Here is a 27,618-nt window from a genome sequence, read left to right on the forward strand (position 1 = left end):
CATTGTAGATGCCAACAAAATTACACAGGTTTATCCAACAGCCAAGCTGTTACATTTCCATCAAATAAGCCAGGGGTGGCCAACTCCAGTCCTCAAGGCCCACCAACAGGTCAGGTTTTCAGGATATCCCTGCTTCAGCACAGGTGGCTCAATCTTGACAGACACCCGTGCTGTAGCAGGCATATTGTGAAAACCTGACCTGTTGGTGGCCACCATTCAAATAGACTATAGATTTTTAATGAAAATGCTGCTACACGATAGCGCATTGGCAGAGATGCTGTAGGTATGGATTATGTACAATGAACACGTGCACAAAGCAACTTTAGATACGTTGCTTTGGACAAACAATTAACATTACATTTAATGAGACATTTCAGTCCTAAACTCAACCCTCGTGAAGTCAGAAGCACAACTAAAAGGATGGGAAGAATAATGAACGTACAAGTGAAGGGTTTAAAAATGTAGGCAAACTAGTGATGGGGGACGGAGGGGGTGTATTTACAGGATTTGAAAAGAACAAAATCAAGAGTAAGAAACGCCAAGAAGAAAAGCAGCATTTACCAGACAAAGTACTTGGGCTTTAGGAGAAGCCTGGTGTTGGATACAATAATAATCATTTTATTTTTATAGCGCTTTTCTTCCAATGGGACTCAAAACACTACACAGTTACAAAAAGGGAAAAGAAGAAAACATTAAGGTTATAAAAGAAACCAAACTAAGGAAAGATACAATACAGGAAGGGATGGGACTGTAGTTATTAAATGCCGGACAGCTTGTGGATCATGAATTAAATGCCTGGGTAAACAGGTAGGTCTTGAGCCTGTTTTTATAGAGTCCCAGAGAGGGGGCCTCTCCAACTGTTCGAGGCAGATTGTTCCAAAAAGTGGGAGCAGCGTGGCTAAAAACTCGGGCGCCGTTAGTTAAGGAGATCTGCAGATCGCAGCGAGTGAATGGGAGTGTAGGAACTAGACGCTCTCCGATAGCTGGGACCCTGGGCATGTACGGCTTTGAATGTCAGGAAGACAATCTTGAAATAAATTCACCATTTTACAGGCAGCCAGTGCAGAGAACGGAGAACAGGTGTCATGTGGCAAGAACGGGTCTGGTTAGTTAACAACCTGGCCGCAGAATTCTGCACCAGCTGCAGGCGGCGCAGCTCGTTTTCCGGAAGACCCAGGTAGAGTGGATTAAGGACATAAAGGCAAGGACAAGTGTAGTAAGATCCCCTGGGGGGAGGAGGGAGGGAAATCAGTGCTTAAACCTGACTATGTTCTTTAGGTGAAAGAATGAAGATTTGATCACAGACAACACCTGATATTTAAAGGTCAAGTAAGTGTCAAAGACAACACCAAGATTCTGCACATTTACAGAGTTTATTTAGCAACTGGGAACCCCAAGTTTAAGGCCAGTGTGTCACCTAGCCGCAGTCTTGTTATACAGCTATTGAAGTGGGTAACTCGTTTCAAATCCCTGTCTCTGCTGCTTGTGTGGCCCGTGGCAGCCCTTTTATCTCCTGTGATTCAGGCATCAATATTAGGATTGTAACCTCTTCAGGGCAGGGAATTATTGTCCTGTAAAATTCTGTGTAGAGTTTTGTGCACATGGTCAGCTCTATACAGGAAAACCAATATTGTTTTGATATTACATGAATAGTATCTTCTAGGCAAACATCATCCGAGGGTTTAAATCGTCTGATATCAAACGGGGTGAATTACCTATTTTATTACAAAGTATGGTCCATTTAATATGGCACTGGACACAAGGTGCTCAAAGACAATTTAATCAAAGTTGAATTGAATTGAACTAAAACAACTTGACTATACATTTATAAACTCATTATAGATACTACATGATAACCACTTATGTAAAAACACCAGTTTTAAGCATGTTCTGACTAGCAGCGGAGTTCTGTAGAGATAGAAATATGTTGGAAAGTGGAGCAAGTTCCTACCAGTTTCCTATGAAATGCACATTTCAGCCAATGAAACAACAAGTCGTCTGCTATGCTCTTTAAGATTTAAAAAGCTGAAAAACCTGTGCAGTGAATAATACCAATCTGCTCAGTAGGAGTGTGCAACATTATATGCCAAGCCACTCTGCAGATGTTTGAGGCAGCAGTTTTAAAATAAACTTGTGTTGTACTAGTTCCTTAAGGAACCTTCTTACCTGATTTTATCTTATGTTGCTGTGTTTAATAGGTACATGATTTCTAAAGAGAATTGGGAAAACCGAAATTAGCTCTGGGAAATCATTAGGGAATCCATCAATTACAAGAGCTAGCGTCAAAAAATGTTGCAGACCAATATCAAAGTCTGTATATGCAGGTATTCTGTAAGTGAAACACTCGCTGTCAGACCAAGCCTGCTAACGTTTAGCTTCCCAAACATGGACATTTCCTATGTCAATTTTTTGCCATTCCCGTAACAATGGGCATAGTGAAAACCAGAATGGCTACCCAAATTCTTCCGTATTTAGAAACGGCACGTCTCGAACCTAAGGGGTTTGCACATATCAGAGCCAATAAAATTCTCAGTTATTGTTTTTTAGTACTTGTAGATCATCAAAGGTGCTTGCACCAACTAAAAAACTATTTTGGAAATCCATTTGCAATAGATTTTTTTTGCCGATTCCATCCAATGAGTTCCCTTTGCATTTTCAGTTGACTTGAATTACAAGCAAAGATAAAGAGTCTTTCTACACAGAAATGGTTAATATTAGTCATTTTTTTCTGGGTAGAAACATCATTTGTAGTTCTGTTGCCTTGTTTTATTTCCCAAAACTTTTCCTTAACATACATACCTAAATGTTTTAGGCACTGTTGCTTCTGAATGGGTTAAAAGTACATTAGGAAGCCTGCCGGCAAATTATTTTACGTAAAGCAGCGTCTTTACTCAAGAATGATTTATTTGACCTTTAACTAAAAACATTGAAGTCCAATGAGTTTCTATTGCACAAAGCCTTACATTCTCAATAGTTATTTTGTGTACTTCGATATTCAGAATTTGTTAAATATTGTACAAATAATATGGATCTCAAGTGTACCGTATGGAGAGGGTCATGTGACTGACATACTACCATGGGTTATGAGAGATTTGCACCAAAAGGTGACACAAGCGACTTCTAATCTAAAAACAAATATGGCTATCCACTACACCAGTGTTTTTCAACAGGGGTTCCTAGGAACCCTTGTGTTCCTCTGGCATTCCTAAAGGGTTCTCTGTAATTTTCAGGTCATTTGAAAATCGTACCAAATACATAAGAATTTACAATGCATCTGACCTCATACGTGCTATTAGAGAGGGTTGGGGTTCCTTATAATGCTTCTGATCCCACACACGCTATTAGAGAGGGTTGGGGTTCCTTACAATGCTTCGGATCTCACACACGCTATTAGAGAGGGTTGGGGTTCCTCAGAATTTCACAATATAATTATAGGGTTCCTCAATCACAAAAAGGCTTAAAAAAACATGGCACACACCCATGGTCATTATGGCAATTTCACACTATAACTGTGTCATAAAATGTTTACATTTAGCTTAGGACTTCTTCATTCCAAACAGGAACAGTTTAGAAGGAAACAATTGTAAACTCTTACACATTCCTAAGTTTATTTAAAACATGTCCCTGTGAGAATAATGTACAGTACATCAGGGCTCCAACATTACCTAATGTTGTGTGGGCGTCTCCACTATATTGCCTGCCTGCGGTGCTCCCATTCAGCTCTGTTAGTCACCAAGCAAGTTCCATTCTCAAATTGTAAAGCAATATATTAAGGATAATAATGGAGATGTCTAAAATAAGATCAGGGTGAGGCTTCAATTTTCTCAGGGTGCTGTTGACTTAAGCCTATTTAGTGCAGCGATTTTTAATTGGTCTAGAAACAAACCGTCTGAACTCCGAACAGAATTCATCTGAGAAAGGTATTTTTTTTTTAAAACACCCACAAGTGTCCGTTGGGTATAGCTTAACTCTATTAGCGAATATTGGAGTTCCACTTTACGATTAATGTCCTATGAATAAGCTTTTTCCACACTCGAGACCAGCAAAGGAATGTGTCGCTGGCAGTAAGGGGTCGAAGCTTTTCAGAACCCTCCAGCAACAAACAAATAATTTAGGTTTATCAAATTTAAAAAGCCTACCTCCCAAAAAAGCAATGAGCCCTACATTCCTAACTTCCATAGAAATCCAGGACCTTGACACCCTTAATGTTCCCGGAAACAAACCTTTGTTAGCATTAACATGGCCGAGACGCCCCCATCCCAATGGTCAGGAATATTGCAACTGTGATCAGCCTAGAACCAAGCAAAAACCTTCAAAAAGTCAAGAGAAAAAGGTATTACGGCCCCAGTTCTCCCGGCTGCACGCACACCTGGCAGCGCGTGCACAGGCTACAGCCGCGATCGGTGGTCTGTAGGGGAGCTCTAGGCAAGCGCGGGGCCATGATGGGGCATATCTGCCCTTCCATTGGTGCGCGCCGACCACATGATCGAGTCGTGGCACAGGAAGTTAACATTCTTGTTGTCCCTGCCAGCGTATGCGTCACAGCTCTTTGCGCGCACACACACACACACGGCCACTGGAGACCTGGCCTAAGGGCCATGAGAGTGGTGGCTATTATGACATCCCCTGATTATCATAAAATCACCATAAGGATCCCATGTATACCACCTTAATCAAATGTATCCATCAGAGCAGAACACGTAACCACACCTATACTTTGTCAAGACTTGTCATCTCAACGTCTCCCAGAAACCTCCAGCTATCTTGTAATACAGAGGAGAGCTGATGAGGCAGGAAACGAGGAAGTGACAGGGTGGCTGCACTGAAAACATTATCAAGCAGCAAATATGCAGTTACGTCAAGTTGAAATATTCTAAATCAGATGTTTAGTATCAAATGTACAGTAGGTCTACACGATTAGCAGAGACAAGAACTGAGCCATCTACACGTGTAGGGAGGAAATGCATAACAGATCAACTATTTTTCAAATCTTTAAAAAAAAAAAAAAAAAAAGTAGAAAATGGAGATTCAAAAAACAGAAAGCTTCTTAAGAATCCTACATATGAAATCAGCACACAGGAAGCAAATGTAGTTTGTAAAAAAACAAAGTATGACTTATGCAAAGTTACCCATTATGCAAGCTGGCAAGCGACCCAGGGAACTTGTATGGGGTTCACACATTTCCTTACCCAACCGTGTGACACTTTGTAATCCAAAGGAAATTTAGAAACAACCCAAGCTGCACAGCATTGTGTTAACAATAACCTTCCTTGTCATGTCGAAAGTACTGTAGTTTGCTTTACAGCCGAAAATAGCTGAAGAAATGCACAGTATATCATACACACACCTTTAGCTTTTTTTTTTTGTTTTTGTTTTTTAACTATGGCGGTGAAAAAATGATGCAAGCGGTGGTATGTTCGAGACTTACAGAGAATAGTCAGGGTAACGAATAAATGCAAACACTTAAGCCAGGATTTCCCAAAGCTCGATGCAGGGTATTGCCCATGTTCTGGTGGTATCTGTGGTTCAAACTTTAGACCAGAGTTGCTCAACTCCAGACCTCAAGCCACCCCCAACAGGTCAGGTTTTCAGGATATCCCTGGTTCAGCACAGGTGGCTCAATCAGAGGCTCAATCTAAGGCCGAGTCCATAGACGGACAGGCCGTGCTGAGGCGTGCGGACGCTCCGCGCTGAGCCCCTGCATCCTCAATGAGGATGCCTTGAGAGGGGGCTCACGCGAGCGTCCGCAGGCGTGCTGACGAGTTGGAGGTTTCAGCCGAGCGCCGAGCTGTTTTTCAGCGCGCTGTTGGCTGAAAACCTCCAATCACAGCACAGCAACGTCAACGTCACGTGCGTTGCGGGCGATTGGCCCAGCGATGTCACTGCCCCGCCTCCAACCACCTCCCCCCGGCTCCGATCGCGCCCGCTAGCTTGCCTGTATGGGCATGAAATCGCCCAGATTTCAGCAGGCGAGCCTCAGCGTCAGCGCGGCTCGGATCGCCTCACGCTTCTATGGCCCCGGGCCTAAGACTGAGCCACTGATTGAGCCACCTATGCTTTAGCGCGGACTTTGGGACACCTGTGCTGAAGCAGACATATGCTCAAAACCTGACGTGTTGAGGGGGCTTGAGCATTTGACTTGAGCACCCCTGCCTTAGACTCATCTGCAATGCTTTAGCCGGTTTCACCTTCATTTCTGTTGGATGGATGAAGGAAAGACTGAAAATACGGGTTGCTCTGAAAAGATAGCACCCAGGCAAATGTATTAATATGGAAACAACCCTCGTGTCATGAACCTACTGCACTCAATACAACTCAGAAAAGTGCTCTCATCAAAGCCAGAGAAGCAGATTCTGGAACAGGGAGGTTTAAAAAAAGAACAGTAACAGCAGCAAATTAGTCTGTAGCATGTTAACCATTTTGTACTGGGACTATCTTCCATACATTTATCAAATGGGTGTGGTTATTTAAAAGTCAAATCCCATTACAAAGACACCAGTAATACTATACTACATACAAGAATGCATATACTGTCCCTTTCCCAAACACCTTCTAGAAATACCCAAATGACATCACTTAATTTCTGCACAAAAAACATGGGGAGGCCAACAGCAGGGCTTGCTTCAAATCTATTCTGCCGAGAAAAATGAAATGCTTAAAACGTACCCCAACCAAGTGTCTAGCACTGCACACAGAAGTGCTACAAAACATTGGTTCTTAAATAATTAAATGCAGATTTTACAAAAAGTGTGAATCTTTTGCAGAAATGCTCTAGTAGCCCCCGTTTCCCAGGTACGGTATCGGCAGACAGTTTGGAGTCTTCTCAGCTGCAGGTGGGTTCTGGGTGTTTTCTTCCAATACAGGGGACTACTATGTAACTATGTATTTGTCATCTTAACTCTATGCCCTAGTACAGAGGGGCGCAAGATAATTTTTTTTTGGGGGGGGGGGGGTGGTTATAGAGGTCCCGCACTCTCCCCCCAGGCATTTAAATTAAATGCCGGGGGACGGCACAAGGCCTCTGCAACCTCTACTTACCGAGGTTCAGCCGGCTCCAGAACACATTGCCATGATTTGACGCCGCAGGGGTCATGTGATGTCACGGTTGCCACGGTAACATGACGTCAAATGACGCCACGGGTCACGTGACACGACCCCACTGCGTCATTTGATGCCGGGTGAGGAAGGGGGGCGCAGCAAGGAGGAGAGGCGGCACGGGGGGGGGGGGGGCAGCAAAAATAGTCCCTGCCCTAGGACATACTTGAAAATGCGAGGTAACACAATGTATTACTTCGAAAAACATTTTATAAATAAATACAATGGGAATGTTTGGTGAAACACTGTCACTCCAGACTACCAGCCTGGTCAAGTACCACAGTTCTGTCTAATGACTTCATCATATTTTACCATCATATTTTACATCAGCCACTTCTCATTTGTAATCCTTGTAGGGTACTCCGTTTCATTTTCCACTCCATTCGGGTTGTAAAATTAGCTTCCCTATAAACCCATTGCAACATGAGAACAGTGATAACCAACACATAATAAACCAATATTTATGAATGTTTATACTTTGATATAGCCATGTTCATTTATTTACATAGTTACATAGTTACATAGTAGATGAGGTTGAAAAAAGACTTCCGTCCAAGTTCAACCTATGCTAAATTTAGACAACAGATATTTTATCATATCTATACTTATTGATCCAGAGGAAGGCAAACAAAACAGCACAGTCATATCATCCAATGATGTCTCATAAGGGGGAAAATAAATTCCTTCCTGACTCCAAGAATTGGCAATCGGATTAATCCCTGGATCAACATCCTTCCCATGTATACTTATTTGGTATATCCCTGTATACCTTTCCTATCGGAAAAGATGTCCAACCTTATTTTTGAAGAAATCTATTGTATCTGCCATCACAATCTTTATGGGTAATGAATTCCAGATTTTAACTGCCCTTACTGTAAAGAACTCTTTCTTTTGTTGCTGGTGAAATCTACTTTCCTCCAACCTTAAGGGATGTCCCCGAGTCCTTTGTAATGCCCGTGGGATGAGTAGTTCTTTTGAAAGCTCCTTGTATTGTCCCCGAACATATTTCTATATAGTTATCATATCCCCTCTTAAACGCCTCTTTTCTAATGTAAATAAATCTAATTTAGCTAGTCTCTCCTCATAAATTGATTGTTCATCCCCTTTAATAATTTGGCGGCTCTTCTCTGCACTCTCTCTAGTTCCATAATGTCTTTTCTTAGGATTGGTGCCCAAAATTGTACTCCATATTCAAGGTCTGGTCTTACTAATGCTTTGTAAAAGGGCATAATTATGTTTACTTCCCTTCCATCCATTGCCCGTTTAATGCAAGGTAAGATATTGTTTGCCTTTGCAGCTACTGCACGACATTGGGCACTATTGCTAAGCCTGCTGTCTACAAGCACTCCTAAATCCTTCTCCATCAAGGATTCCCCCAATGTATCCCCATTTAATTTGTAATTTGCCTTTTTATTCTTGCATCCCAAATGCATAACCTTACATTTATCTGTATTAAACCTCATCTGCCATTTACCTGCCCACGGTTTTTATTTTTACATTATAAAGGCAGTCATCTAATGCCTTTAAAAATCTATTTCCATCCCGATAAAATATATAAGGGATATACAGAATAAAATTATGCAGTTTATATGGGGTAACAAAAGACCAAGAGTTGCGAGATCAGTTATGCTCGCATCTAGAGAAAGAGGGGGTCTGGCAGTCCCTGATATTAGGAAATATTATTTAGCTTCCCATTTGAAACAGATATTTTGGCACGCTCAGGAAAATCAATATAGGAGGGTAGATTTAGAAAATATATTTAATAGCTCCGTGGCACTCCCGGAAGACGTAAACAACGGCGCAGTGCATAACCTATACATCTCTCATACATTTTTATTACTGTTTCCCAAAAGAAAAGAAAAAAACTGTGATGTGCCCAACAGTGCATTTATACATGTGCACTGCAACGAAGACCTGACATGTCACACAAAACGTTATCTCAAACTGTATTTGCACAGAAAAAAACTTGGGGGGGGGGGAGGCCTGTACCGGCATCCTCCTCTTCCCTTAATAGGTCTCATCAGTGTGGGGTTGGTTATACAGACTTTGCAAAATGACTGTGTCTCTGTGTGTATATGTACTGTATATCTATCTATCTATATCTATCTATATCATCTTAACTCTATGCCCTAGGACATACTTGAAAAGGCGAGGTAACTCATGTCAGGTTATCAATGTGCATCCCGAATGTTAAATGGGAGTCAAACCATATGCCCAGGTATTTAAAACTACCGGTAGTGACAGGTGTTAGGGTGGTGTTAGCATTGGTTCTGATCAGGAGCTCAGTCACTGGAAGCTTTAAAAATTTAGTCTTGGTCCCAAATACCATTGATACCATCTTGTCAGTGTTTAAAAACAGTTTGTTTTGGGAAATCCAGTTTTCGAGTCTCAAAAAGTCAGACTGAAGAATGTGTTCAACGTCGGAGAGGCTATGGCTTTGTGCATATAAGATTGTGTCATCTGCATACATGTGTATTGAAGCTTCCTTACGAGCTGTGGGAAGATCATTGATGAACACTGAAGAGTAGGGGCCCCAGAACAGAGCCTTGCGGGACACCACAGGTGATATCCAGGGGGTTGAAATTAGAGCCCGAGATGGACACATGTTGGGATCTTCCTGATAGGTAGGAATGAAACCAGTTTAAAGCATACTTCCCTATTCCAGAGCTCTAGAGTTAAGCAGGATAGCATGATTAACAGTATCAAAAGCCTTTGCAAAATCTAGGCATATTGCACCAGTGAGTTGTCCCTGTTACATTCCACACTGGATTTCATTGCAAACTTTTAGCAGGGTAGTTACGGTGGAGTGTTTGGGGCAGAAGCCAGATTGGAATTGGCAGTTGTTCTTTTGTCTTTTGGAAGGCCTATTGGTACTAGGAAGGTTGAAGTTTCTTAGTTGGAGATATAGATACCTATATCTATCAGATATATATAGATATGATTTTATATCTCTCACTCTATATCTCTCTCTCTCACTCTATATCTCTCTCTCTCACTCTATATCTCTCTCTCTCACTCTATATCTCTCTCTCTCACTCTATATCTCTCTCTCTCACTCTATATCTCTCTCTCTCACTCTATATCTCTCTCTCACTCTATATCTCTCTCACTCATATATATATATATATATATATATATATATATATATAAAAGAGAGAGAGAGAGAGAGAGAGAGATATAGAAATATAAAATCATATCTATATATATCTGATAGATATAGGTATCTATATCTCCAACTAAGAAACTTCAACCTTCCTAGTACCAATAGGCCTTCCAAAAGACAAAAGAACAACTGTGCTGGCTGAAGCAAAACTTTCCTGACAATTAGAAAACATCATATGATCAATAACTTACAATTGTAAATTAACCAGGAAGGTAACCAGGAAGGTAACCACTAAAACCAAACCAAATTCAAAAGTTTTCTACAAAGCATTTCTACAAATCACATTTTTTCTTTAAAGTAGTAATGTAATGAAGATACCATAAACATATTAAGTCTTTTAATAAACTGGGACACAAACAGTGAGCTACACATTGTTTTAAAAATACAGAGAATAGGTTTTACAGCAGGTTAAGCCACTTACTATACCCGATCTCTATATGTTTTTATAGGACTGCGATTATGTCGGACGAAGACCCAGCTTTAGGAATCTGGCTTCATAATTCTCCTCGGACAGTAGAAAGAAATTAACTGTCTTTTATGCACCATAAATGGATTCATGAAGGGGATCTGCAAACACCAGGTGGGGTGGCCAGGAACGTTTCCAGACATGCAGATTTACTAAATATTTACGATTAGACAAATCAAATAATGTCAAACACTTCATTTTATGAGTTGCAAAGAACGGATATCCATTTGTCACTCAAACTTTGCACTAAAAGCATAACGTTTCTTATTTCCTACAAGTGTATGTTAATTATACAACACAACAGTGAAGATGGCGTTCTTGAAAATATTATAGGAATAACACTGTGGGACATTTGATATGTCCAGGCAGCTTTTAAATGTTATTCGTTTCCCTTAGCCATAAAAATGTCATCCATATATTGATGACGGGGAAGGGAGTAAGAATGCATCCAGAAGGTGGGTTTATGGTTTTTTTTTTTATTTATTTTTTTTTTTTTTCAATTTAAGGAGTTTTAGGATAAAGACGCTGCAATCGAGTTATGAATTCAGAAATTAAACATAGAGGGGTGTGTTTTATCTAATGCACACGTGGATTTCCATATTCTCAATCCCCCTCTGAAGTAATCTAATGATGTTATGTGGTGATATAATTAGATAAATCTATTTTACTCCCTTTGATTTGATGAAATGGTCTGCATTTATTGTACTGTATGTTTTTGTAATAATCTATCTGCTACCTAAGCACTACTGTTTTTGTATATTAAATCTAAAATGTAATAAGTAAATCTTTGGACACTGATTGAACTTTGCATATTTGGAAGAGAGCGATTACATTTTCGGACACAGGTGTGTGTGTGTGTAGTGCATATTTTCTTTAGTAAACAGGGACAATACTCTACAAGTGATCTCTTAATCTCTCTTTGGTGGTGGCGGAAGCAAGTAAAGATATATTGTAACGGATTGAGGGGAGATATTACTCATTTGAGTAAGCTAGGTAGCTGTATATATTAACCCTCGTCTCACACACGTCACGTGCTCACAGGTGTGCCGTTTTTGACAGCATGGTTTACATATATAAAGAACATATTAAATATTGTATGTGTTCTTTACTTATTTAGTTGTGTATGAAAATATTAAATCATTTTTATTTCAAACCAATCTCTCTGGCATTTATAATACAAATGCTAAAATCGCCACCTATATTTGATTCGGACTATACACCTCTTACTCAATTCTTATGGGAAAAGACAGTAGGAAAACCAATGGTTTTAAAGCCTATCTTACTTTATATCTGTGATTTCGCAACAAACATCACCCAGAAGAGTAAAGACGCTTGAATTAAACGATCACATGGACAATATGACACTCAAGGTTACAGCCATCGGCATACAGAACGAGGGAACAATAATTCTAACTTGGAGAGATGACATCAGAAGCAGGTCAAACGACTGCATTCTAATATGTAAGGAGACACCCTGTTTCTCTGCCGCTTTTATAAATCAAGTTAGCCTTGAGCACTAATCTTGCTTGGTAAGTATAGATATACTTTCCATAAGGAAGGAAGGCACTCATCTAAGTAATAGTAAAAGTAATTGGAATGCATGTTTCTAAAGATGTGTAATAAAATGGCGTTATACTTCTAGCCTCATGGCAAATTCCTTAATAACACACAGTACGGGTCACATACAACAAGGTGTGAAACAGTACCCACACCAAAAGACACAAGCATTTTGTGTAATTTAAAAACAATTCAATAAATATGTGATAAGGATGAAGCATTCAATGTGTACAAATATAAATAAATCAAATGGAATAGGAAGGGTGGTTTCATTTATTAATATGGTTTGTTAGCTATTAACTTTTAATTGAGATAAATACTTGTATTTTATCATGTTTTAACAAATGCCAAACACCTCTTCCATAGGGCAAGTATTTAAAAGTGTTTTTTTTTTTAATAACTTCTAAAAAAAAAAAAAAATGCAATTTTAAAAGGTCTTTAGTATTCCCTGTTTAAAAAGAAAAAGACACTGCAGGGGAGGGTTGTCCCACTCACTCAGTTTCGTAGGAAATACTAGGATTGCTTATTTGAAATAAAGTTTTTCTTTTACTTATATAGCGCTGACAATGTACACTGAGCTTTATATAGATTGTAGCAGGTGCAATGGATCATTTACAACCTAATGTTCGTGAGAGAAAGTAACTTGCCCCAAGGCATAACGAGAGTATACAGAGGCATACGAACGAGGCTCAACAACTTCAGAGGAAGTGTTGTTTTCATCAAGCTATTCCTTCCTGGTAAGAAAAACACTGCATTTAAGACATGGATAAAGACCACTAACGATCTCTCTGTGAAGCACAATCAGGTAATAATCCTTAGTATGCATGGATCAAATAATTAAAAAAATAACATCTCTCAACCAACCCCCCCCCCCCCCCCCCCCTAACAAAAAGCTGCTCTAAATGGTGCTGCCAGTGAACAAGCAAAGTCATTAACAAATACATATCCGTTTGAGACTAGAAATAAATCAGATCAGGATAGATGCTAGTGCGTTTCTTTTTTTGGTAGCATAAAATTATAGCAGCCGCATTATTTCGCTGAGAAAGGAGGTAAAAAAAACACTACTAGGGTCTCTTAAGTATAGTGTACCTGGCCCTCATATAGTTATCTTTGCAATCTTCAAAGACTAATGCTATAGTTCAGTAAGCAACAACACACACACACACACACACACACAGTATGCAAACAATTACCACAAACAATGAAGTTCCCATAGAGACAGGGGAATGCAATACAGGAAAAACATTAATGAAACCTCTGTACTTGGAAGTCCTCATAATATTACAAATGAAAACAAACAATGGTTTTCATCATCTAAACCAGGACAGGAAATCTTCCCTAATCTCACTACTGATCGACTCTCGTTTGAGGAACACAGTGGGGGGGAGCACCATGTAAGGCCAATTATCCGCTTTACCGAGAGTATCAACAAGTACTTGACTACATATCCTCTAATTTGCAGAGATGGTCTTGGTTGTTAGGAGTGAATTTTTGAAGTAGGATGCTGTGATACTTGTGCTTCTGGAGCAGCTCAAACCTACTTGGAGAATAAAATGCATCAACACTTCCAAAGTCCTAGGCTGATATCTCGAGCAGTTTCTAGAGCATTGTGCACTTTGCTCAGGGAATCCAAACCACACTAAGTTTTGGGAAGAACTACACTCCCTCACATACAGTATAACAACGGTTACATGCGAATGAGTGAAGTCACAATGTATTGTTTTCAAGGATTTGCAGAAGAAAGCTGAGAAATTATTAGAGAATCAATTGTCCCACTTAAAGAGCCACCATAAAAAAATAATACATCGATAGTCGACATTTGTGAGCAGGATGAAAAAGTTAAAATGCGTGCAACTTGTAGAAATATATTTGTTGACTAGCTTAGTGATCCTTTAAAACGACCTCCATTGTTAATTTGGTATAAGAAAATATCAACACGCGTAATGCTACCCTTCTGCAGTTTCCCAGGACACGTGGTGCTCGGAGCATGGATGGATCCAAGAAGTTGTTCAATAACCTTTTAATGGATGAATCTGTCAAACTTGAAAACATATCCTCAAATCTGACATGCATGATCTAGAATCAGTGGTTTCCAACCTGTTTCTGTTCAAGGAACCCTATGTCAAATTCTGAGGAACCCCTATCCTTTATAACAGCATGCCTGAAATCGGATGCATGGTAAATGATTCTGCATTTGGTACAATTTTCAAATGACCAGAAAATGCAGGGAACCCTTTAGGGATGCCCAGGGAACCCAAGGGTACTGGCTCAGGGAGATAAGGCCCCTGAAAACAATGACAGACTTGTAGAAGGGGAGTCCTGATCAAATTCTGGTGTCAGTTCCTCGAGACCTCGATCAAGTCACCTCATCTCCTGTTCCTCAAGCACCTGATTGTAAGCGCTACGGATCAAAGACTCTGTGCTCCTGCAAAATTCGCAGCATATACGGTCAGCGCTATATAGCAAAAAAATTATATACATTTTTATTACTGACCATCAGTACATAAATACATAATTCCGGTAAAAAAAAAATATATAATAGCATTGATACCTTGGTACTACAGCCTTTTGGATTGAAGATCAATTGTTTCGTAAAGATTTAATTCTGTATCAACGCGTGAAATGCAACTGGAAGTAGCAGCTCTTAGCCCAACAATATCAACATTTTAGAATACTATAACAAGGTACAACCTTCCTGCTGTAGAGTTTATGGATGACTTGAATCAATAATGAGCAACATGATAAAAAATTGAGCCCTTAAAGGGCCCCACACATTGTTTCCCTTCCCAGTATACAGGCAGCAGTGATATTGCTGCCATGGACAGGAGCTTATCTCTCTCTCCCCCAGCTGCTTAGTGCTGCTGGGCTAATTAATACTGCCCCACTCCTCCTCTTCAACTGGGAAGTAGAAAACAGCACAGTCATTAAGCAGCCGAGGGAGCGGGGAGAAGCTTCCTCCTCTCCTGCAAAGAGTCGGCCAATAGGCATCGGACCGAGAAGCTGAACCACGGAGTGCCACGTGGAGCCCACGCAGGCCACTTGTTGTGCACCAAGCTAAACTTCATTGATAACATTTTTGCTACAAACCATACTGAAATGAAACAAAGCAGCAGGAAATACTACAGATGCAACGTTGTTAAACTGAAAAGCATCAGTGATATAAATGTAGAAACAAACGCTGAGGCAACAAACCAAAATAGGAAGAGAATTAAAATGTATGACAATTTAATATATAAATCCATGTAAAACATTTCATAAGATGTTTTGCTTCTAAAAAAAAAAATCCAATACGGTTTAATACTATTTCTTGAGAAATAGCACATAAAACCAACGCCATTAGTACAGAGATGTAACCGAATGAAGATGAAAATATATCTAGTTGGTTATAAGGGGTTTATTCAAGTAGTGCTAAGATAGTACTTCATGCAGTAAGTACAGCATGGAATAGAAGAAATATACACCATGCAACGGAGATGCTCACAGCATTGCTATGAACAGCAATTAATCAAGTAGTGCTAACTGGTGTAAAAAGAACAGCAAGGAAGCACACAAGCTGTCCTAGCAGCAAACCCTACTTTGGGGAAATTGCCTCTATAGAAGTGCAGTTTGTCAATCTAAATATGCAGAGTAAGAGAGTACTTCATTATTAGGTGAGACCTTTTTTTATTTGTACTAACAATTGATATAAGACAAGCTTTCAAGAATTCTTCCTCTTCCTGAACGCCAGACCTGAGGAAGAGAGAGAACTCTCAAAAGCTTGTCTTATAATATCTATTGTTAGTCCAAATAAAACATTTATCACTTATTACTGAAGTACTCTTTTACTCTGCTCAACCCAAATACAAGATGGTTTGGCTACAAACTCCCGCAACCCCCAAACCTGGCCTTTTAATCTAGCAATGTCATAGTTACACAGTAGATGAGGTTGAAAAAAGACGTACGTCCATCAAGTTCAACCTATGCTAAATGTCCTTCTGCAGAAGACCTGTTTAACAACATACAATAGTACTCCTATTACTACATACAAATATGTGTGCTATTTGTAAAAAAAATATTATATTTGCTAAATCAAAAGTTAAACAAAAATTGTAAAAAATCTTTAACCTATCCAAAATATTGCTGTAAATGTCACTATAAACATTCAATGTACTTTCTACTGAATTAAAACATGCCCTGCACAAAGCCATCCTTTGAAGGTGTAATCCCCAGCAAGAAATTGACTTTTTTTGTGTGTTTATTTTGTCTTTCAATAAATAAATAATATAAATTAAAAATATGTTAAGCGCTGAACTTAAATGTTCTTTTTTTATTGTTTTATTAAAATAGTACATCACTGATAAAAACATTGGGGGGAATAAAACAGGATTGTGTAATTTCCTCTAAGAAAACCATTAACTACAGTGGTATTCACTTCTGCTCCCTGCTTCTCTCGCTCCCTGTAAACAAGACCCCAGCAGAATGCTTCCTTTCCCTCTCTGCAAGAGGTCGTGTACATGAGAACACCAGTGAGGTCATCATGCCTGGCTCCTCAACCACAGACTGTGCGAGTGGTACAACTACAAAGCACTCAGACTGGACCAGCATCACTGTATAACAATACGTTATTATTCCCTTTGGTGCTGGAAAGCCATGCCACTTATTGTTATATCAAGCAAAAAAACATTTTGCGCACATTTACTACAGATATCTACCGTACAACACTAAACAGAAGCAGAATACACTAAACGAGGGTAAGGATTATAAAAATTAAAAAAGTAAAAGCGGTCACAACCCTGTCCGTGCACCAAAAAGCTTACAAATCAATGTGATCGCTCAAAGAAGACTTCTGATACACAGATAAGGGGATTAGTCAGTCCATCAGCTCTTAAAGAAGATTGAGTATTGCCCCAGTTTATAGCGCCTATATCTATAATACTCTCCTCTTACATAGGGAACAGATTGACTCCTTCCAGCATTCTGAATTAGCATGTCATATTATACGCAGGGGTGGACACAAATGTTAAAAACTTAGGATAGCATTTTTAGGAGCCAAATTTTAGTTGGGTGGCGGAGGGGGTCACAGAGCACGCGGCTGTTCCAATCGCTCTTCCACCTCGCCACCACTCAACTTTGGCTCATGAAAATACGCACGCTGTGTGTGTCAGTGTGCATCTCGGACACTCACTTACCCCTCTCTCTACACTGACGGACCTCACGGAGAGCAGCAGCAGGCACAGTACCGAAGCTCTCTGCATCCCTCCCCCCCCCCCCCCCCCAGGTCCTCCTCCTATGTCGTGCTAGTAAAGCAGTATTGACGGGTGCTGTGAGAAGCTGCGGCACAATGACAGACAGGTTACCTGGCACCATAAAACGCAGGCGTCAGGGATGACATTTTAGGCACCTGGACGAGCAGGAAATTTCCATCCTAGATTATACTAACATACATATCATGTGGACTACAGTTTAAATATATGCAAGTCAAGCTATTAGTCTATGGTCATGTTTAAAATTAAACTTCAACTGTCTTTATTTATATAGCGCCATTAATGTACATAGCCCTTCACAGCAGTACTACACGTGACATAATATAAATAACACAATGGAAATAAGCACTTCAAACAAAAGTAACAATGGGAAAAAGGAGTCTCTGCCCCGAAGAGCTTACAATCCAACTGTTAAGTAGGGAGAACTTAGAGACAGTAGGAGGGTGTTATGGTAAGTACGTCTGCAAAGGGTCATGGTCAGTGCGTACGAGATGTATAGTATCAGCCAGCAGCTACCCATGTGCTTCGTTAAAGAGGTGTGTTTTTACTGTACAGTAGTTTCAGCATAGCTTTTACAGTTTTATTTTGTTAGCTACATCCATACAGTATATAATTAGAGGATAACGTTTGAAGCGTTAACAGTAATGACGTGCAGAATTGTAAAACAGAAACTTGCTTCCCAATGTGTAGTGCACACCTGGGGTAAGGGAAAGCTGTGATGGAGGTCACAGATTCCCGCAAAAAAAGAATTGTGCTTGTGCTGCACACCCATGGCTATTAAAGCATAACTTTCAATAGTAGTGATGAAAATAAAGGGTAGCAACAGATCGCTGTAACAGTAAACAGTGACTAAAGTGCAAAATGAAAAAAATAGGAGTCACAAGTTAAAGACAGGAAGTGATTGTAGCACTTAGGAATTGTTACCACTGTTACTATAGAGATGTGTGGTAATATCAAATGACCTACAGAGTGCAATGTATTGAATGCCTGTATCCGCCAGTACTACACTGGGAGAGTAAGAAGCTATATGGAGCCAGTGATTCTCTGATCTCGGAGATCAGAGACAAATATGCCACTCAGGTTAGCAAAAATAGCAGGGTGCCTAACTATCAATGCAGGTCAGTTGACTAAATCGAATATCGCAATAGTGGTCACTATAGAAAGCCAAGTAGTGGGGCTGTCAGAATGCCTGCTGGTCAGTTAGTAATAGGCAGCTAGTGACATGCAGGTTTGCTGGTCTGTTGCCTGTAACACAATTAACCAATTATACAGAATCACGGTGGAAGCTAGAGGACCAGGTATCTTGAATTTGTTGAATTATACTGCAATTATGAGAACATCCAAACTACGCTCATTTTTAACAACCCCCAGAAAATATCCACATGATCAAAATGTAAACCAACACATTAAAAAAAAAAAACATATTTGCTAGGGTGAAAATGTGCCTCAGAGTATTTTTCTGCTACTTTGATCTTTCCAGAACAAGTCAAAATCCTTAATCACAAGTGTTCTATTGGTAATTCTACCAAACTGTTTATTTTACTAAAGTGGCATTAAATGTTGCTAGTTATTTCCCTCACTTGCATAGTTATCTGACACTAACAATTTCCGTTGTCAAGACCAATAATGATCAAACCAATTAATTTCTCTAGTGCCCAAATTGTTCAATATGAAGAGAAACACGGTACTGAAGAAACCAGCATGTGGATTTTCAAAGAAATACTGTAAAAGCAAAGGATGAACTATCCTCATTTTATTTATAAGCATAAAAATGTAGCTTCAAAACATAGGAACCGAATGACAACATTCCCACAAGTCACACAGATTAAAAGGTGCCCTGTTCTTAAGTTTCTGCTTCTAACAGACACTAAATGTGCATCTAGTAACATTTAGGTGTCAAAAAGCTCCTTTATGCTGCGTGACCTTTAGACTATAATTACACAAGGTAGGAGTAGTTTTGGGCGATGAGCATGATCTGAGGAGTGCGTATGAGAAATAAAACAAACGCAGGGCTGCCGTAAGGGGGGTGGGGGAGAGAAATGGCTGAGACAAGTGTCCCAGGCCCAGAGGCTGCGGGAGGCCCGACCTCTGGCCGGCTGGGCCCTGGCTCCCCTCAACTGCTGCCCTCACTGTGCCGTGCAGGACCTCTCTCTGAGGCCCACACAGCTGGGGAGAGCCTGGGCACCAGAGGCCAAGGTAGGCAAGTCTGTAGCTCTGTTTGTGTATGTATTTGGGCTCTGGGAGGGGGGAGGAGGGGAGGGGGGCGTTTATATGTATTTGGGGGTGGTTTTATTTTATGTATTTGGGGGGGGGGGGTTGGTATGTATTTGGGGGGGGGGTTTGGTATGTATTTGAAGGGTGGGAGTTTTTTTTTATACAGGCATACCCCGGTTTAAGTACACTCGCGAGTAAGTACATCTTGCTCAATAGGCAAACTGCAGCTCACGCATGCGACAGTCAGCACGTCCTGAACAGCAATACCGGCTCCCTACCTGTACCGAAGCTGGGCACAAGCGGGGAGACTGTAGAGCCTGTTACAAATGCTTTATTTACATCACTTATGCACGTATATAACGATTGCAGTACAGTACATGCATCAATAAGTGGGGAAAAGGTAGTGCTTCACTTTAAGTACATTTTCGCTTTACATACATGCTCCGGTCCCATTGCGTATGTTAATGCGGGGTATGCCTGTATGCATTTGTGGGTATGTATGTATGTGGGGGTGTAAGAGGGAGTGAGAAGGGCTGTGAGGAAGCGAAGAATAAAGGGTAGTACAATTCATCTTTGGATACACAAGTCTTCTTTTGGGTGTAGAGTTAGACATCACATTTATCCCGCTGATCTGCACAGCAGCCATCTCCATAGGAAATACAGAACAATATTGTTGTTACTCAAAATCAGTTGGGCATGATATGGAAAAGATGAAGTGATTTGCTGAAAGCCAAGAAGGGAGTGGTTCACAGGGCATGCTTTAACTGTCCAAAATCAGCACACTACACACCTCAGAACTCATTGTTAGATGCAGTTTTTCAAGAAGGAATGACTCAGGCTTGTAAAACAGCACCTCAGTCAAAGGCACAATCCCAATTAGAGCCCACAGCAGTCGGAAAGCTCAGACATACTATTTAAAAACAAAGATATGCCAAACTGAGTACTTATCTGAAAGTAAATTGAATATGGAGATATCAAACTTATAAAAAAAATTACAAAAGCAAATACTGTACCAGAAAAGCACAAAATGCAGAGGAATGAACTCAGGGAGCGATGCATCAAGTTATACGTGGTGCAAAATTTACACAAATGCGTTATTTTCATTTTGAATTTCTCTGTGTCAATATTTTTTTCTCCATGTGCATCAGGGAGACATTTAGGGAGTGGGAGGAGACTATTCATGACCGATATAAACAAGATGTACTACATTCTGCACCTGTGTCCCCTTTCTTACATTAATAAAATAAATACAAATCAGCCAGCTAGCTCTTAAGCAACGTGAATTTGTGTCACGTCAGAAACTCTTACATTTGACGCAAACAGAAGAGAGATGCATTAAAATAACCTTTTTGGACTTTGTTTACATTATTACACTAAGCTATGTTGTGGGTTAATACACCTGATCCAGCGTTAACAGCCATTGACTTGAAAGGCAGTGAACCCAAGATGGGGTGCAGAACCCCACAATAGATTTAAATTCCCCCCTCAGGGGCCAATTCAATAAGCACCGCAGCAGCCAATTAAAAAAATTAAATAAAAAAAATGTTTAAGTCTGTTGGGTATTTCTGGCCAAACGCAGAGTGACTGGCTGCTTTAGCACATACTAAATAATAATACTAGCATGTTCTTGTATAGCGCTGCTAGTTTTACGTAGCGCTTTACAGAGACATTTTGCAGGCACAGGTCCCTGCCCCGTGGAGCTTACAATCTATGTTTTTGGTGCCTGAGGCACAGGGAGATAGTGACTTGCCCAAGGTCATAAGGAGCCAACACCGGGAATTGAACCCTGCTTCAAACTCAGTGCCAGTGAATGTCTTTACTCACTGAGATACTCCTTCTCCCCATAAAAATAGCCCTTTAGTGCAGGGGTTCTCAACTGTAGTTGTCAAATCCCCCCCAACAGGTCAGGTTTTCAGGATATCCCAGCTTCAGCACAGGTGGCTCAATCGAAAACCGAGCCAGCGATTGAGCCACCTGCTCTTAAGCAGAGATACCCTGAAAACCTGATCTGTTGGGGGGCGGGTGAGAACTGGTGTAGAGCACCCCTGCCTTAGCGTACAATCAGTACAAGTTAACGCTCGATCAGCGTCCGCTTTTATTTTTCTTCTGGGTTTCATTTCGCTGTACTAAACTTTTTACAAGCTAAGAGTTTAGTGCGAGACCAATCTAAATACCAGTCATAAGTGGCCTGACAGAATTGCACTTAGAGTTGTAAGTCATCAACTACTTTGAACCTCAGGCCAGATTAAAGTAGATTCCTGGTAGTTCAGGTAAGGAAAAATCAAATGTAGCATTTAAGTACAAATTGGTGTCACTGTATTCATCAACAACTTTCTTGTATAAATTATTGCCCATTAAATTCAGCATGGTCTAAAGCTCCGTTTAGATCATATGAATCCTCCACACCATCCAATACTTACCAAGGTGCGCCATACCTTGAGGGATCTTATCACCTAAACATTCGAAATTGCCATAAAAGGATCTTAAGTCATAGCACGGGTTACAAAATTTGACCCACACAGCGATAGCCATCTTTAAATAACAGTTGAATGGCAAATAATCCACAAGAACCCTTACTGCATCAGGTGTCTACAAAGATACGTTGTTATGGGCAATGACTGAAATCTGTGAAATAAACCCAAAATCAATACTTCACTATACCTGTGACATAACTACCCACATAGCACCAATTATTCCCTTCACTAGCTATAAATGTTAACATCTCCTGTGCTGAGATCCAAATGTATACCTGCTGAACCTTTAAATAAAGGCTTATAGTTCATCTTATTTCCAGCCAAGGCATATTTTGCAGAAAACCAACAGAAGTATTATTTGCAAGTAAATTAATTGCATTAATCTGTGCTTTACTTATTTCCAGAATCCAGCGCTGCAAAGCTTTCTTTAAGATAGGGCTGAGTCTCACCGATATAAGCACAAAGATTTACACAATGATGTGTATGGCATTAATCATAGTTGTAGGCATGAAATGCTGTTCCAGCATTATATGTATTTAAATCAACGTGATTATTCAGCGTTTTTCTTTTGGACCCTATTAGTTAATGCAAAATTAGGGAGTAATCTATCCAAAGGGTTATATTCTGTAGATCTTTCATACTGCATTAGAACCAAAATACTACAAATGGAAATGTGCAGTGAGCCTGTGTTTCCAACAAGAGGTGAGATGCTACTATACTAGCAAGTTACAAGGACAATGCTGATGTATTTGTCCTAATAACAGCACAAGTGTCCATGTATGCTCACATTACATACAGGTACCCTGCATGGATTGAGAAAATTGGTAAAGCGAATTAGGCAGTGTGGCCTCGTGTGAACAGCTTAGCACAAGCATTACCTTTGGTACCTGATAAATGACCGGTTATGTATACTCGACAATACTTTTGGATAATATAATCATAAGAATTTCGCAGTTATGGTTGGTGAAATTAATGGGGGATAAAACACGCTTCCACCAACTGTGAAATCTGCTTTTCCCTTAACATAATCCATACTGGTCGTTTATAGCTACAGTACATTGTTTAGGGAGAAGAAATGTGGATTTTAAAAAGGCACGAATCCTGAACTTGAAAAACTGCTTACGAAAATAATATTGAAGTCTCTGTATAAACTTCAACCCAGTCTAGGATTCCTTCCTGGAGAAACTATGACCTATATTTCATGTGCTGGGAAGATGTATTCCCTCTGCTATGAAAGATTTAAAAGCCCTGATCAAATGAATGGAGTTTAAGCCATCCCAGACAGTTGAAAGACTGCTTCATAGCTTATTTAATAGGGATCTGCAACTAATGTGCAGACTGGCACCATATAATCTTAATTTTGCCTTGAATCAATCCTCTCGGCCTTCAACAGAGTAATTATCATCAAGACAGCTAGTCTTCGCAGCATGGTTATCAGATTTTTTTTCTGGGCCTCTGCTGTGGACGCTTGACAGCTGGAACTGTAAAAGTCACTAGTCACATCGTTGTGGTACAGCACAGAAATGTCAATGTTAAAAGGAATAAACATAGGCATACAACCTACCCTCAGACAAGTAAATATTCACATTAATGGTGTTAAAGTGGATACAGCAGTCATAACCCCTTATTGGTTTGGTGCATGGTTAGCAGAGGCCTAGTGAAGGGTGCACCATTGAACACCAAACACCACCTTTACCCAAAGTGCACATGACCATTTGCAGGGTCAGTCTGCAGGTCATTACCTTGCCAGTCTTGTGATCGAACCAGACGAGAGCATGATTCCGGGACAGCACCTTGCAGTCAAAGGTGGCATTGTTTTGCGCCGGGCGGCAGCGAGCCACTGAGCGCCCAATCTTGACAGGCTCATCCAAGTAGACATGGCGCTCCTGGAAAGGGTGCGAATTCGGGCGGCAGGTGAAGATCGCCAAGGCTGAAGGCATCTGGAAAAGCTTGGGTGGAGGGTCACTCCAATCAGGAACTAAGGAAAAGGCTTCCTGATCCAGGCTGCCCACTGCTATAGTTACCAATCAACCCGACCTTCACAAATTCCACAGCGAAATGTATCACCTATTCATAAACACGCTTGGGCTACCAGAACTGTGGGTCAGTCTGTAAACAATCCTTCCAGTTCCCCAACCAAAACACCATACTGGTCCCATACAAAAGACCACCACTGGCACTTAAAGCACTTTGGGTGCTTGTCTCCCCCCCACCCCTTCTCTTCTTCACTTTCAATCCATCATCAGGAATAGCGCAGAGAGCAACATCTGCCAGCCTGGGAAATGGGCTCTGCCAAGGGCTGCCACCTCCCCTGCCCAAGTCATGCAAATGTACCAAGGTTAATCTTCCTCTCCTGGAAGCCAAGCTGCCTCTTCCTGGTCAACCACAAGGCCAGGTGGATGTTGGGTGCGAGCCTTCCCTCCCAGGCCACAGGTCACACACACAGGGGGGCCTGAGAGACAATCCCCATCACCCCACTCCGCAGTGGGAGGTCTTCAGCAGTGGGGGTTAGGAGGTCTCCCAGCAGTAGTGGGGGGGGGGGGAGGAATGGAGGTCTCCAGCAGTGGGGGGGGGGGGGAGAAGAGATGTACAGGTTGACCGGTGGGAGGTAAGGGGGGGGGGGAGAGATGGTGAGGTAAGGGGGGGGGGAGGTGGTGAGGTAAGGGGGGGGAGGTGGTGAAGTAAGGGGGGGGAAGGTAAGGGGGGGAGGAGGAGGTGAGGTAAGGGGAGGAGGAGGTGAGGTAAGGGGGGGAGGAGGTGAGGTAAGGGGGGAGAGAGAGTTTGGAGGATCTGACAGGTGGGAGATGCAGAGTCACAGGCGGGGTCTGCGATACAACTTGGGACCGGGTGGCATCCTCAGCAGCGGCCTCCTCCCGGGTCCTGGTGGTAACGGCTGTGAGGTGAGAGCTGAGAGAAAACAAACGCCCCCCCCGCCGCCTCCTCCTCACCGGGCTGGGGGGGGGAGGGGGTAACTGCAACTTCCCCGAGCTACCGACAGCCCAGCTTCCCTGAGGGACAGAACGCCCGCTCCCGAGCCCCGGTTTTAGCGGACAACGGCCCCGCCGCACTCCGCTTCCTCCCGCGCCGCCATGCTGAATAACCAGACAGGGACCTAACCCGGTGCCGCGCGCGCCCGCCAGCAACAACCCCGCGAGCACGCGCAGGTCCGAGCACGCGCAGGTCCGAGCACCAGCCGGCCGCTGCGTCACGCGAGGGGGCGGGGAGAGGGCGGGATTTCGGTTTTGTTTGAATGACGCGTAGCGGAGCCAATGACGGGCGAGGTCTGCTTCGAAGCTGTCAGAAGGGGGGGAGGGATGCATTGAGGCGCTTCCACCGGAAGTGTCAGTGATCGCCGGCAGAAGTTTAGCCTACAGACCCCTGCCTAATAACCCTTCCAGCCCTATCCTCACACGCAGGGAAGCTTCACCCCTTCGCTGCCAGGGGGAGGGGTGGGGTAACTCCAGTCCTCAAGGACCAACAACAGGTCAGGTTTTTGGGATATCCCTGCTTCAGCACAGGTGACTCATTCAGTGGTTCAGTTGAAGACGGAGCCACTGTGCTGAAGCAGGGATATCCTGAAAACCTGACCTGTTGGTGGCCCCTGAGGACTGGAGTTGCATACCCATGGTCTAGGGGCTAGCTGCAATGCATTGCTGGCCCTGCTGCCAGCCGAAGGCTCCACAGCCAGCCATGCATAGAATGACCCGTGAAAATGGCACCATTTAAAAAATATTAAATACATCTTTTTTTCCCCCTTTGGAGTTGTGTACCCTTTTTATGAGCAAATACTCATAGTATGTGATAGCTACATTTTTAAATGTTTATATACTGAAATATATAGATTAGAGCTGGTTAGCAAGGTCTAAATCAGTTTATTTCGAACAGATCTGTTCTTATCTCTCTGTATTATTTCTATTTTTGCAGTTTGCACCCAGGCAGTTAACGCTTTCTACACCCAGGCAGTTAACGCTACCCGTACCTGTTCCTACCTATCTATAGACATACATATACACAGGCTCCTACATTTGCAATATGAAAATAAATACACTTTATTTGCCATCTTATTGAGTGATTGAGGAGCTTAAAAGCAAGTGACATCTCGTAAAGAGACATTGCAACACAAATTACTATATGCAAGGATCAAATGATAAATAAAATGTGTATTTTGTGGGGTTTGTGTATACACACACACACATTAAATTCCCGCTGGTCATTATCAACGAAGTACTCATTCTCCCAGATACATTGATCAAACTGAATGTTCCGAGCCTCGACCACTGGCAGCAAAAGATGCAGCTAAATGTAATATAGGTCATAAAAACATACCGTAAAAATTAAATAGGTGCACTTGCATTACATACCCAAAGTGTATACTAAAAACTGACCCTTATTCTTAGCCCGTGTCCATGGCTGCGTCACGCACACCTGTAGCAGGAGAGATTTGTGGCCATGGGGTAGATGTGACGGGGAGGCATGACGTCATGGAGCTGGTTCGTCCTCATTGGACGAACCACTCACGTGACCCGCCTGTCGCGCCACATAAACAAATGTATCTGTTTTCTCGCACCTCGTGTGCGCCGCCGCTCTGCATCACGTGCGCTCTATGGCCTGCTTCGTACTCACCATGGATGCAGCCTTATGATTATCTTTTATTGTTATGACACCAACATATTCTGCAGCACACTACCATGTGAGAGGATAATAACATTGGACCTCCTGACTAAGTACGTTGTACGAAATGCGTTGAGGTCACGAGCGGCTGCTGCGTGAGCGTCCACAGGCAGGAGAGGTGTGCCGGTTGGAGAGAGGACGACGCGATCAACGGAGCACCGTTGGTCTGGACCTGTTCTACATCAACCCGTGTGATCTCACCTCTGGATCTCCCCGGTATCACCTCTGGATCTCCCCGGTATCACCTCTGGATCTCCCGGTATCACCTCTGGATCTCCCGGTATCGCCTCTGGATCTCCCGGTATCACCTCTGGATCTCCCGGTATCGCCTTAGCTAGTTTGTAAGTGATTTACTTTATTTTATTTACTGTTATTGTTGTAGTTTTTATTTATATACTTTATATACTTTATACTCTGTGTGCTCTCTCTGCTTTTTCTTTTTGTGTTTTGTGATGTGAGCCCCCGTGTGGGAGCTCACATATTCTAGGAGATTAAGGAGTTCTCCCTGCGGATGGCAGCGCGAGTTTAAATTTAATTTTCTATGAAGACAGCTTGAGCGCGGATTTCCTACTAAAAACTTTCAGGATAATAACATTGTATGACAAAAGAGCACATATGTTAAGACAAGCTGAGTCAGTGGGAGGAAGGCCCCTGTCCCAAGGAGCTTCCAACTGCCCATGGCACAGAATCGATTTGATTCCCGACCCTGATTATGCGCTCGACTATTTCTAATCC

General features: G+C 41.8%; 1 protein-coding gene across 9 annotated transcripts in view; it reads right to left on the reverse strand.

Moving 5' to 3' along the window:
* Positions 1–24,799, reverse strand: part of SLMAP (sarcolemma associated protein) — a 92,727-nt gene extending 67,928 nt beyond the window's left edge. For 3 of the 9 annotated variants that reach the window (XM_075574824.1, XM_075574820.1, XM_075574822.1), the window contains exon 1: positions 23,955–24,796. In XM_075574824.1, coding sequence (XP_075430939.1) covers positions 23,955–24,152 — 198 coding nt within the window. In that variant the 5' untranslated portion in view covers positions 24,153–24,796. Of the gene's footprint in view, positions 1–23,954 lie in introns of all 9 variants that reach the window. The other 6 variants (XM_075574825.1, XM_075574828.1, XM_075574821.1 and 3 more) reach the window with 4 other exon arrangements.
* Positions 24,800–27,618: the final 2,819 nt, after the last annotated feature.

The sequence above is a fragment of the Ascaphus truei genome, chromosome 17, assembly GCF_040206685.1.
Source record: "Ascaphus truei isolate aAscTru1 chromosome 17, aAscTru1.hap1, whole genome shotgun sequence".
NCBI lineage: Eukaryota > Metazoa > Chordata > Amphibia > Anura > Ascaphidae > Ascaphus > Ascaphus truei.